Raw genomic sequence first — 12,080 nt, 5'->3', positions numbered from 1 at the left:
ATAGGGAATGGCATTACTGCAGGAAGGTGGGTGGGAGGAGGTGTATTCGAGGTAGCTGTGGGAGTCGATAGGCTTGAAATGGATATCAGTTTCTAGGTGGTTGCCCAAGATTGAAACAGAGAGGTCCAGGAAGATGAGGGAGGTGTTAGAGATAATCCAGGTGATCTTAAGGTTGGGGTGGAAGGTGTGTTGCTGAAGTGGATCAAAAATGCCATCCCCTATTCCCAATTCCTTGGCCTCGGCTGCATCTGCGCCCAGGATGGGGCATACCACTCCCGTACATCTCAGATGTGTTTGCTTTTCAACGACCGCAACTACCCGCGGCCCCCCACCCCCAACTCCCGCAGTGGTTGAGAACGCCTTCAACCGCGTCTCCCACATTTCCCGCAACTCATCCCACACACCCCGTCCCCGCAATAACAACCAAAAGAGAATCCCCCTAGTCCTCACAAACCACCCCACCAACCTCCGGATCCAACGCATCATCCTCTGACACTTCCACCATCTGCAATCCGACCCCACCACCAAAGCGATTCTTCCCTCCCCACCCTTGTCTGCTTTCCGGAAGGACCACTCTCTCCGTGACTCCCTTGTCTGCTCCACACTCCACTCCAGCCCCACCACACCCGGCACTTTTCCCTGCAACCGCAGGAAGTGCTACACCTACCCTCACACCTCCTCCCTCACCCCCATCCCAGGCCCCAAGATGACTTTCGACATCAAGCAGAGGTCCATTAGCACATCTGGTGATGTGGTATACTGCATCCACTGCACCCGTTGTGGCCTCCTCTACATTGGCGAAACCAAGTGGAGGCTTGGGAACGGCTCTGCAGAACACCTCAGCTCGGTTCGCAATAAACAGCTGCACCTCCCACTCGCAAACCATTTCAACTCCCCCTCCCATTCCTCAGACGACATGTCCATCCTGGGCCTCCTGCAGTGCCACAATGATGCCACCTGAAGGTTGCAGGAACAAGCAACTCATATTCCGCTTGGGAACCTTGCTGCCCAACGGTATAAATGTGGATTTCACAAGCTTCAAAACATCCCCTCACCCCACGCATCCCAAAACCAGCCCAGCTTGTCGCTGCCTCCCTAACCTGTTCTTCCTCTCACCTATCCCTTCCTCTCACCTCAAGCTGTACCCCCATTTCCTACTTACTGGCCTCATCCCGCCCTCTTGGCCTGTCCATCCTCCCTGGACTGACCTATCTACTCCCTACCTCCCCACCTACACTCACCTTCACTGGCTCCATCCCCACCTCTTAAACTTGTCTGTCTCCTCTCCTCCTACATAGATAAGCTGCAGACCTGGGCTGAGAGGTGGCAAATGGAGTTTAATGCGGACAAGTGTGAGGTTGATGCACTTTGGTAGGAGTAACCGGAAGGCAAAGTACTGGGCTAATGGTAAGATTCTTGGTAGTGTAGATGAGCAGAGATCTCGGTGTCCATGTACACAGATTCTTGAAAGTTGCCACCCACCTTGACAGGGCTGTTAAGAAGGCATACAGTGTTTTAGCTTTTATTAATAGAGGGATCGAGTTCCGGAACCAAGAGGTTATGCTGCAGCTGCACAAAACTCTGGTGCGGCCGCACTTGGAGTATTGCGTACAGTTCTGGTCACCGCATTATAAGAGGGATGTGGAAGCTTTGGAAAGGGTGCAGAGGAGATTTACTAGGATGTTGCCTGGTATGGAGGGAAGGTCTTATGAGGAAAGGCTGAGGGACTTGAGGCTGTTTTTGTTCGAGAGAAGAAGGTTGACAGGTCTTAATTGAAACATAAAAAAATAATCAGAGGGTTAGATAGGGTGGATAGGGAGAGCCTTTTTCCTAGGATTGTGACGGCGAGCACGAGGGGGCATAGCTTTAAATTGAGGACTGAAAGATGTAGGACAGATGTCAGAGGTGGTTTATTTACTCAGAGAGTAGTAAGGGAATGGAATGCTTTGCCTGCAACGACAGTAGGTTTGCCAACTTTAGGTACATTTAAGTCGTCATTGGATAAGCATATGGATGTACATGGAATAGTGTAGGTTAGATGGGCTTGAGATCGGTATGACAGGTCGGCACAACATCGAGGGCCGAAGGGCCTGTACTGTGTTGCAATGTTCTATGTTCCATCTTCTCTTCTAATTATCTTCGATCCTCCTGCCCTTCCCTCCCTATTTATTTCTGAACCCTCTTCCCCTCCTCCATTTCTGATGATGGGTCTCGGCCCGACATGTCAGCTCTTGTGCTCCTAAGATGCTGCTTGGCCTGCCGTGTTCCACCAGCTCCACACCTTGTTATCTCAGGTTCTCCAGCATCTGCAGTTCCTATTATATCTGTCCATATTATCAGTTTACCCTTATCATCTTGAGGTTTAACACTAAACTCCTGACAATTCACAATACTTGCAAAGATTTGTCAGGCTTTGTTTATAAAATCAAACTGATGGCACACCTTCAAGTCTCTAACATCTCATCCAAGATCCAAAAATACATGATAGCAAAGTCTGCATTTTGCAATCAAGTCACATCCATTCCTTTGTTGCTGTTACACTTGCAAGAAGGAACATTGCTATTTTCCCCAGTTGTTCTTCACCTGACAGGATCAGTATATCTCAACTTGAAACGGGTTAATAGTTTCATCTAAATTTTTCAATCAAACCAGAAGTATAGCTTGTTTACTCAAAACTTTCAATTTTAACAGTTTTATCTTTGTCACCAATTTTCAAGTCTTATTCAATTAATCCTGGCCTATCTACTTGAAAACTTCTTGGTTCAATCTACTGGAAGCTGAAAGCCAGCAGCACAGATGTGAGATTGCAACGATCAGCAAACAGAGAACTGAGAAAGATAAAGTCAATGCAAAGACCAGCAGTAATTGAGAGATAATGGGAACTGCAGATGCTGGAGAATCCAAGATAATAAAATGTGAGGCTGGATGAACACAGCAGGCCAAGCAGCATCTCAGGAGCACAAAAGCTGACGTTTCGGGCCTAGACCCTTCATCAGAGAGGGGGATGGGGTGAGGGTTCTGGAATAAATAGGGAGAGAGGGGGAGGCGGACCGAAGACGGAGAGTAAAGAAGATAGGTGGAGAGAGTACAGGTGGGGAGGTAGGGAGGGGATAGGTCAGTCCAGGGAAGATGGACAGGTCAGGGAGGTGGGATGAGGTTAGTGGGTAGATGGGGGTGCGGCTTGGGGTGGGAGGAAGGGATGGGTGAGAGGAAGAACAGGTTAGGGAGGCAGAGACAGGTTGGACTGGTTTTGGGATGCAGTGGGTGGAGGGGAAGAGCTGGGCTGGTTGTGTGGTGCAGTGGGAGGAGGAGACGAACTGGGCTGGTTTAGGGATGCGGTGGGGGAAGGGGAGATTTTGAAACTGGTGAAGTCCACATTGATACCATTAGGCTGCAGGGTTCCCAGGCGGAATATGAGTTGCTGTTCCTGCAACCTTCGGGTGGCATCATTGTGGCACTGCAGGAGGCCCATGATGGACATGTCATCTAAAGAATGGGAGGGGGAGTGGAAATGGTTTGCGACTGGGAGGTGCAGTTGTTTGTTGCAAACTGAGTGGAGGTGTTCTGCAAAGCGGTCCCCAAGCCTCCAAGATAATAAAATGTGAGGCTGGATGAACACAGCAGGCCAAGGAGCATCTCAGGAGCACAAAAGCTGACGTTTCGGGCCTAGACCCTTCATCAGAGAGGGGGATGGGGGGAGGGAACTGGAATAAATAGGGAGAGAGGGGGAGGCGGACCGAAGATGGAGAGTAAAGAAGATAGGTGGAGAGGGTGTAGGTGGGGAGGTAGGGAGGGGATAGGTCAGTCCAGGGAAGACGGACAGGTCAAGGAGGTGGGATGAGGTTAGTAGGTAGCTGGGGGTGCGGCTTGGGGTGGGAGGAAGGGATGGGTGAGAGGAAGAACCGGTTAGGGAGGCAGAGACAGGTTGGACTGGTTTTGGGATGCAGTGGGTGGGGGGGAAGAGCTGGGCTGGTTGTGTGGTGCAGTGGGGGGAGGGGATGAACTGGGCTGGTTGAGGGATGCAGTGGGGGAAGGGGAGATTTTGAAACTGGTGAAGTCCACATTGATACCATATGGCTGCAGGGTTCCCAGGCGGAATATGAGTTGCTGTTCCTGCAACCTTCGGGTGGCATCATTGTGGCAGTGCAGGAGGCCCATGATGGACATGTCATCTAGAGAATGGGAGGGGGAGTGGAAATGGTTTGCGACTGGGAGGTGCAGTTGTTTGTTGCGAACTGAGCGGAGGTGTTCTGCAAAGCGGTCCCCAAGCCTCCGCTTGGTTTCCCCAATGTAGAGAAAGCCGCACCGGGTACAGTGGATGCAGTATACCACATTGGCAGATGTGCAGGTGAACCTCTGCTTAATGTGGAATGTCATCTTGGGGCCTGGGATGGGGGTGAGGGAGGAGGTGTGGGGACAAGTGTAGCATTTCCTGCGGTTGCAGGGGAAGGTGCCGGGTGTGGTGGGGTTGGAGGGCAGTGTGGAGCGAACAAGGGAGTCACGGAGAGAGTGGTCTCTCCGGAAAGCAGACAGGGGTGGGGATGGAAAAATGTCTTGGGTGGTGGGGTCGGATTGTAAATAGCGGAAGTGTCGGAGGATAATGCGTTGTACCCGGAGGTTGGTAGGGTGGTGTGTGAGAACGAGGGGGATCCGAGGCCCGAAACGTCAGCTTTTGTGCTCCTGAGATGCTGCTTGGCCTGCTGTGTTCATCCAGCCTCACATTTTATTATCTTGGAAAAATGACTCCCTTGTTCGCTCCACACTGCCCTCCAACCCCACCACACCCGGCACCTTCCCCTGCAACCGCAGGAAATGCTACACTTGTCCCCACACCTCCTCCCTCACCCCCATCCCAGGCCCCAAGATGACATTCCACATTAAGCAGAGGTTCACCTGCACATCTGCCAATGTGGTATACTGCATCCACTGTACCCGGTGCGGCTTTCTCTACATTGGGGAAACCAAGCGGAGGCTTGGGGACCGCTTTGCAGAACACCTCCGCTCAGTTCGCAACAAACAACTGCACCTCCCAGTCGCAAACCATTTCCACTCCCCCTCCCATTCTCTAGATGACATGTCCATCATGGGCCTCCTGCACTGCCACAATGATGCCACCCGAAGGTTGCAGGAACAGCAACTCATATTCCGCCTGGGAACCCTGCAGCCATATGGTATCAATGTGGACTTCACCAGTTTCAAAATCTCCCCTTCCCCCACTGCATCCCTCAACCAGCCCAGTTCATCCCCTCCCCCCACTGCACCACACAACCAGCCCAGCTCTTCCCCCCCACCCACTGCATCCCAAAACCAGTCCAACCTGTCTCTGCCTCCCTAACCGGTTCTTCCTCTCACCCATCCCTTCCTCCCACCCCAAGCCGCACCCCCAGCTACCTACTAACCTCATCCCACCTCCTTGACCTGTCCGTCTTCCCTGGACTGACCTATCCCCTCCCTACCTCCCCACCTACACCCTCTCCACCTATCTTCTTTACTCTCCATCTTCGGTCCGCCTCCCCCTCTCTCCCTATTTATTCCAGTTCCCTCCCCCCATCTCCCTCTCTGATGAAGGGTCTAGGCCCGAAACGTCAGCTTTTGTGCTCCTGAGATGCTGCTTGGCCTGCTGTGTTCATCCAGCCTCACATTTTATTATCTTGGAATCTCCAGCATCTGCAGTTCCCATTATCTCTGGTCCCCAAGCCTCCGCTTGGTTTCCCCAATGTAGAGGAAGCCACACCGGGTACAGTGGATGCAGTATACCACATTGGCAGATGTGCAGGTGAACATCTGCTTAATATGGAAAGTCATCTTGGGGCCTGGGATAGGGGTGAGGGAGGAGGTGCGGGGGCAAGTGTAGCTTTTCCTGCGGTTGCAGGGGAAGGTGCTGGGTGTGGTGGGGTTGGAGGGCAGTGTGGAGCGAACAAGGGAGTCACGGAGAGAGTGGTCTCTCCGGAAAGCAGACAGGGGTGGGGATGGAAAAATGTCTTGGGTGGTGGGGTCGGATTGTAGATGGCGGAAGTGTTGGAGGATGATGTGTTGTATCCGGAGGTTGGTGGGGTGGTGTGTGAGAACGAGGGCAAAAGCATCAGGAATGCACAAGTGAGTACTTTAATGCTGGAAAAAGGGAACAAGCAAAGTCTGACAAGGGCAGGGTAACAAAGGATTTACACTGAATGAAACAGCGCTTAGGGTGTGCAATTGTTGATTAACTGGAATTTCCTAAGTGCATGAGGGAATACCGGCAAAAAGGACATTTAAGAAATTTATGTACTATTGGGTGCAGATATAGATGAGGAATGTGGTAGTGGACATTTGATAGATTGCTGGTCACGGATTATGACCTCTAAAGCAAACCAATAAATATCAAAATTCTGCAAACAAACAAGTTAAAAAGTGTTCTGAAAATCTAATTAGCATACACACACCACCCCACCTCTGTAGTGTGACATACAGAAGAAACTCAATGGTACAGGATCTCTCAGCTTGGCATGAGCTATTATTGTGAGCTATCTTCTCAAAGACATTGCATTTGAAATTCATGCACTTTGATTTTTGACTAGTTCTGCTCACATCTCAGATACAATAATCCCAATACTCACAGATTGTAGCTCCACTGAAGAGGTAGCTCCTTTGCTCAATGCCCTTACGAACGCATCTTAATACCATCGCAATAAAAATACCTACTGAATGACACATAAATCTACTTGCATACAAAGATAAATAGATTTTCCATTATCTCCATTTAAATGTTCCGTAACAGACAGCTTCCTTGTTTGAAGAAATGAATCTTATGAAGTGTGAAAGCCAAGGAGTAGCAAGAGGGTGCCTTGTTACCAGAAATCCATGTGGACATACTCAGAAAAATGAAGAAAGGAGTCAGTTTTAAAAGGATACTGGAAGATCCATCCTGGTGAAGAAGAGACAAGAGACGGTGCTGAAGGCAGGAGGTGCTTGAGTTTTCATATAGAAGATTACATGTCTGCTTAGAATGTAGCATAACGTATAAATTTAGTGTGTTTTTTCATTGCACTAAGTGATTGGGAAATACCAATTCTGTAGTTGAGCATATTAGTTGCCTACCATATGATGTTTAATCAGCAAACATTTATAAGAGAAGTCTTAAAATGTGTCATGCAATTGTATCAGACACTGAGAAGTTCATATTTCTTTCTAGAGATTACTGGTCTGATACAGGGATCCTGACCTCGCATACTCACATTTATCTCATTGGGAACTTGGCTAACTATGGCTAAGGAACCTCAAGCAAGCTTTATTACACTGAGAAAATATTAATAAATGGTCTGTAAGTTTATTTTGGCCCTTGTTAGTATGTATGCTCAAATTTGGAAGTCATAATTTTACTACAGGTAAGGTGATGAACTGTATATTTTAATAATTACAGAAGTTTCCCAATCGGGAAAATATCCCAATTTCCCTCATCGCCTTTTGGACCAATTGAATTACATACACTTGGACACAGCACTGATTGGATAGGTAATTCAGCACACAGGACAGAGAACAGTGGTGTGATGCTGATATCACAGGACTACAGCCCTCTTGTGGCACTGACGAATTGTCCCTACCCCTGAACCGAGAGACCAGTTCAAGTCTGAAATGAAGATACCAAAATGTGAGGCTGGATGAACACAGCAGGCCAAGCAGCATCTCAGGAGCACAAAAGCTGATGTTTCGGGCCTAGACCCTTCATCAGAGAGGGGGATGGGGTGAGGTTTCTGGAATAAATAGGGAGAGAGGGGGAGGCGGACCGAAGATGGAGAGAAAAGAAGATAGGTGGAGAGGAGAGTATAGGTGGGGAGGCAGGGAGGGGATAGGTCAGTCCAGGGAAGACGGACAGGTCAAGGAGGTGGAATGAGTTAGTAGGTAGGAGATGGAGGTGTGGCTTGGGGTGGGAGGAAGGGATGGGTGAGAGGAAGAACAGGTTAGGGAGGCAGAGACAGGCTGGACTGGTTTTGGGATGCAGTGGGTGGAGGGGAAGAGCTGGGCTGGTTGTGTGGTGCAGTGGGGGGAGGGGATGAACTGGGCTGGAGTCTTCTTTTCAGATCAATCATATTGAACTCGAAACATTAACTTTGTTTCTTTCTCCAAAATGCTGTCAGACCCAATGAGTTTCTTTAAACTTTTTTTTTCAGATTCCCAGCATCTGCATTATTTTGCTTTTTCTATTCTGAGAACAAAGATTCTAAGCCCACTGCAACAACAGATGGATTTTAAATTCAATGTAAAAAATCTGGAACTGATAGCTAGACTCAGTTGAAACTATCACCAACTGTCTTAAAAACCTATCCAGTTCACTTTGGGCTGAGTTTTCAATGTAGTTGTTATCACACAGCAGTAACGTCCCAAATTCTGGGCCAGCAACTCTTGGTACAAGTCCAACACCAGGATTTGTTCCATCTGCAGCCAACATTCGTGATAATCAGAGATAACAAGGTGTAGAGCTGGATGAACGCAGCAGGGGAGCAGGAAAACTGACGTTTCGGACCTAGACCTTACTGGTCCTATGATGCTGCTTGGCCTGCTGTGTTCATCCAGTTCTACACCTTGTTATCTCAGATTCTGCAGCATGTGCAGTTCCTACTATCTCTATTCATGATAACGAGCCCAGGAGTCCTTCCATCTATTCACCAATGGGGAAACAAAGCAAATGAAGACATGCTGTATAAAAACCATAAAGTGGCACACAAGCGTTCAGTAAAGTCAGGGGATATTTACCCATAATGTTGCATTCTGAATGAGGTTATACCTGAAATAAAGATTAGCTTTGAATTTTCCTCTACCAACTTGCTATTCAGAGTATAGCACCCAGTGTGAGATAGAAAACATGCTGTGTGCATTCAACACACTGCTTTTTATTTACCTCAGATAGTCTATAGGGCAGGATAAGTCTCTCTCCAACTGTCACAGTCTTCCTGGTGGTCAGTGCTTCAAACAGTGCATCTTCTTTAACCTAATTAAAAATCAGTGAATTCCAAGCAAATGATATTTAAGTGACTTGAAATTCCATAGTGTTAATAGTAGTTAGGTATTAATGTAGCTTTAAATCCTCCATGATAGGTTTTTAATTCAAAGAATTTTTAACTTTTCTAGTTTTATCATGGATTCAGGAATATTTGGCAAATTTGGTTTTCTTTCCCAACTTCAATAGAGTTAGACCTTCTCTAGAATTCCAACAGTTTGGAAACAAGCCATTTGGCTCAATGAGTACACATTATCCCTCCAAACAGCACCTTATCCAGATGCTTCTTCCTACCCTTTTCCCTGTAATCCCGTGTTACCCATGGCAAGTCTACCAAATTTACACATCCCTGGACACTATGGGCAATTTAACATGACCAATCCACCTAACCATCTTTGGACTGTGGGAAGAAAATGGAGAATCAGGCAGAAAGCAGTGAGGACATGGGGAGAACATGCAAACTCCACACAGACAGTTGCCCAGGTGTGGAATTGAATCCAGGTCCCTGGCCCTATGAGGCAGCAGTGCTAACCACTAAGTCGCCATGCAACCCAAATTAACCAAAAAGTTGTAATCGCAAAACAGTGAAAATCATTTAGCTTATGCAAAACCCTTCAAAAGTATTCACTGTACAGAATAATTTTCTTCCCAGAACAAGAAATAAACAGACATAGCAATTCTGACCTCATGTCCTTCCACAATTTTAATGGCTCCACAATTGGCAGCCATGCCTTTAGCTGCTGAGACCCTGAAGTTCTGGCATTTCCTCCTGAAAACTCTCCAATTTTGAAAACTCTCTTTCCTCTTTTAAGACATTTCTTAAATCCTACCACTACCAAGGTTTTTGTTGATCTACCTCAATACCTTCACATGTAACTTGGTGTAAAATTATGTCCAATTATGCTCATACAAAGTACTTCCGAACTTTTTGCAAAATCTAATGTACAATTACAAGTAGTTGTTATTGTTACACATGCAAAGTGTGGCTCATTCTTTCCAAAAACAAGATGAAATGTACAATTTAGACAGGAAGTCTAGTGTTATTCACTACGTGGTTGAGGTATCAAAGAAATATGTAATTTTGGGCTCATCTCAACTTGGACTTATAATGGCATTAACAATACTCAATTACCCATATATTCCCTTCAGAGGAAGGATTTTAGTTATTTAATAGAGAATGGAAGTTATTATAATACAGCATTGAATTGATAAGATTAGCCACTGTAATACCTCCAGAAGCTCTGAGACAATGGGCAACACTTCTGGGTTGCAAATGTCAACCGAATCATCTCGATAGGTCTTCTTTTTGTATTTTATGTTCCCAAGGTGTAAAATTGCAGACAGAAGGCTAAATATCCTGTAATTACAATGCAATTTAAATTATTTTGCTTTAATGTCATCTAAAACTCTAACTATATATAACCCTGTAACTATAATAGAACATCAAACTTCCAATAAACAATATGTACATATTTCTAAAAGAAGGATCTCCTGTAATTGGACAAATTTTTGAAAACAGTTCCTAGGTTTATAACAATTGTATTTTTCTTCATAGTGATTACACAATTTGTATCCAAAGATGCATTTTAGGCATAATTATCCAATCAAAAGAGCCAAACTGTTGTTGTGAAGCAAATGGTAAATGTTAATATTCACACTTTCAGAAAAGATACAAGGCCACACAGTGAGTTACTGTGGACCCTTAGTCCATCAACTGCTTAACAATGTATAATGACACAGCACAAACATGCTCCTGAAACAAAGATTTAATGAGTTTTCATGGGATAAATAGCATTGCAGATTTGCTTGAACTCACGTGTCTAGAAAAGTTCTATTTGTATGCAAAAGGAATGGTTAAAAACTGTATTATTTTGGTCAAAACTTAATAAGACATGAGAAAAAGGAGCAGAAATAGACTATTCAAATCTGCTCCACCATTCAGTGAGATCAATGTTGATCTGAGAATACAACTCCTCTTTCCGGTCTTTTGTCAATAACCGTCAATTCCTTTACTGATTAAAGGTTTGTCTATCTCAACCCTGAATGTACTTAATAGACAACAGACAATAGGTGCTGGAGTAGGCCATCCGGCTCTTTGAGCTAGCACCACCATTCATTATGATCATGGCTGATCATGCACAATCAGTAGCCTGTTCCTGCCTTATCCCCATAACCCTTGATTCCACTATCTTTAAGAGCGCTGTCTATCTCTTTCTTGGAAGCATCCAGAGAGTTGGCCTCCACTGCCTTCTGGGGCAGAACATTCCATATATCCACCACTCTCCGGGTGAAGAAGTTTTTCCTCAACTCTGCTCTAAATGGCCTACCCCTTATTTTTAAACTGTGTCCTCTGGTTCTGGACTCACCCATCAGCGGAAGCATGCTTCCTGCCTCCACAGTGTCCAATCCCTTAATAATCTTATACGTCTCAATCAGATCCCCTCTCATCCTTCTAAACTCAACTGTATACAAGCCCAGTCGCTCCAATCTTTCAACGTATGATAGTCCCGCCATTCCAGGAATTGACCTCGTGAACCTATGCTGCACTCCCTCAATAGCAAGAATGTCCTTCCTCAAATTTGGAGACCAAAACTGCACACAATACTCCAGGTGCGGTCTGACCAGGGCCCTGTACAGCTGCAGAAGGACCTCTTTGTTCCTATACTCAATTCCTCTTGTTATGAAGGCCAGCGTGCTATTAGCTTTCTTCACTGTCTGCTGTACCTGCATGCTTGCTTTCATTGACTGATGTAGAAGAACAACTAGATCACGTTGTACTCCGCCTTTGCCTAACTTGACTCCATTTAGATAGGAATCTGCCGTCCTGGTCTTGCCACCAAAGTGTATAACCACACATTTATCCACATTAAACTGCATCTGCCATGCATCCAACCACTCACCTAGCCTGTCCAAGCCACCCTGTATTCTCATAACATCCTCCTCACATTTCGCACTGCCACTCAACTTTGTGTCATCAGCAAATTTGCTAATATTACTTTTAATGCCTTCATCTATATCATTAATATACATCGTAAATAGCTGCGGTCCCAGCACCGAACCTTGTGGTACCCCACTGGTCACTGCCTGCGATTCCAAAAGGGACCCG

The 12,080-nt window shown here is 46.3% G+C and overlaps 1 protein-coding gene across 8 annotated transcripts in view; it reads right to left on the bottom strand.

Moving 5' to 3' along the window:
* The window catches only part of myo9aa (myosin IXAa), a 318,790-nt gene that overhangs the window by 165,051 nt on the left and 141,659 nt on the right, over positions 1–12,080 (bottom strand). For 7 of the 8 annotated variants that reach the window (XM_059640175.1, XM_059640177.1, XM_059640182.1 and 4 more), the window contains exons 8-9: positions 10,205–10,331; positions 8,876–8,965 (exon numbers count right to left, since the gene is read on the bottom strand). In XM_059640175.1, coding sequence (XP_059496158.1) covers positions 8,876–8,965; positions 10,205–10,331 — 217 coding nt within the window. The remainder of the gene's footprint in view (positions 1–8,875; positions 8,966–10,204; positions 10,332–12,080) is intronic. The other variant, XM_059640179.1, reaches the window with a different exon arrangement.

This window comes from Stegostoma tigrinum, chromosome 36 (assembly GCF_030684315.1).
Source record: "Stegostoma tigrinum isolate sSteTig4 chromosome 36, sSteTig4.hap1, whole genome shotgun sequence".
Taxonomy (NCBI): Eukaryota; Metazoa; Chordata; class Chondrichthyes; order Orectolobiformes; family Stegostomatidae; genus Stegostoma; species Stegostoma tigrinum.
This window is presented reverse-complemented; position numbering and strand designations above follow the sequence as displayed.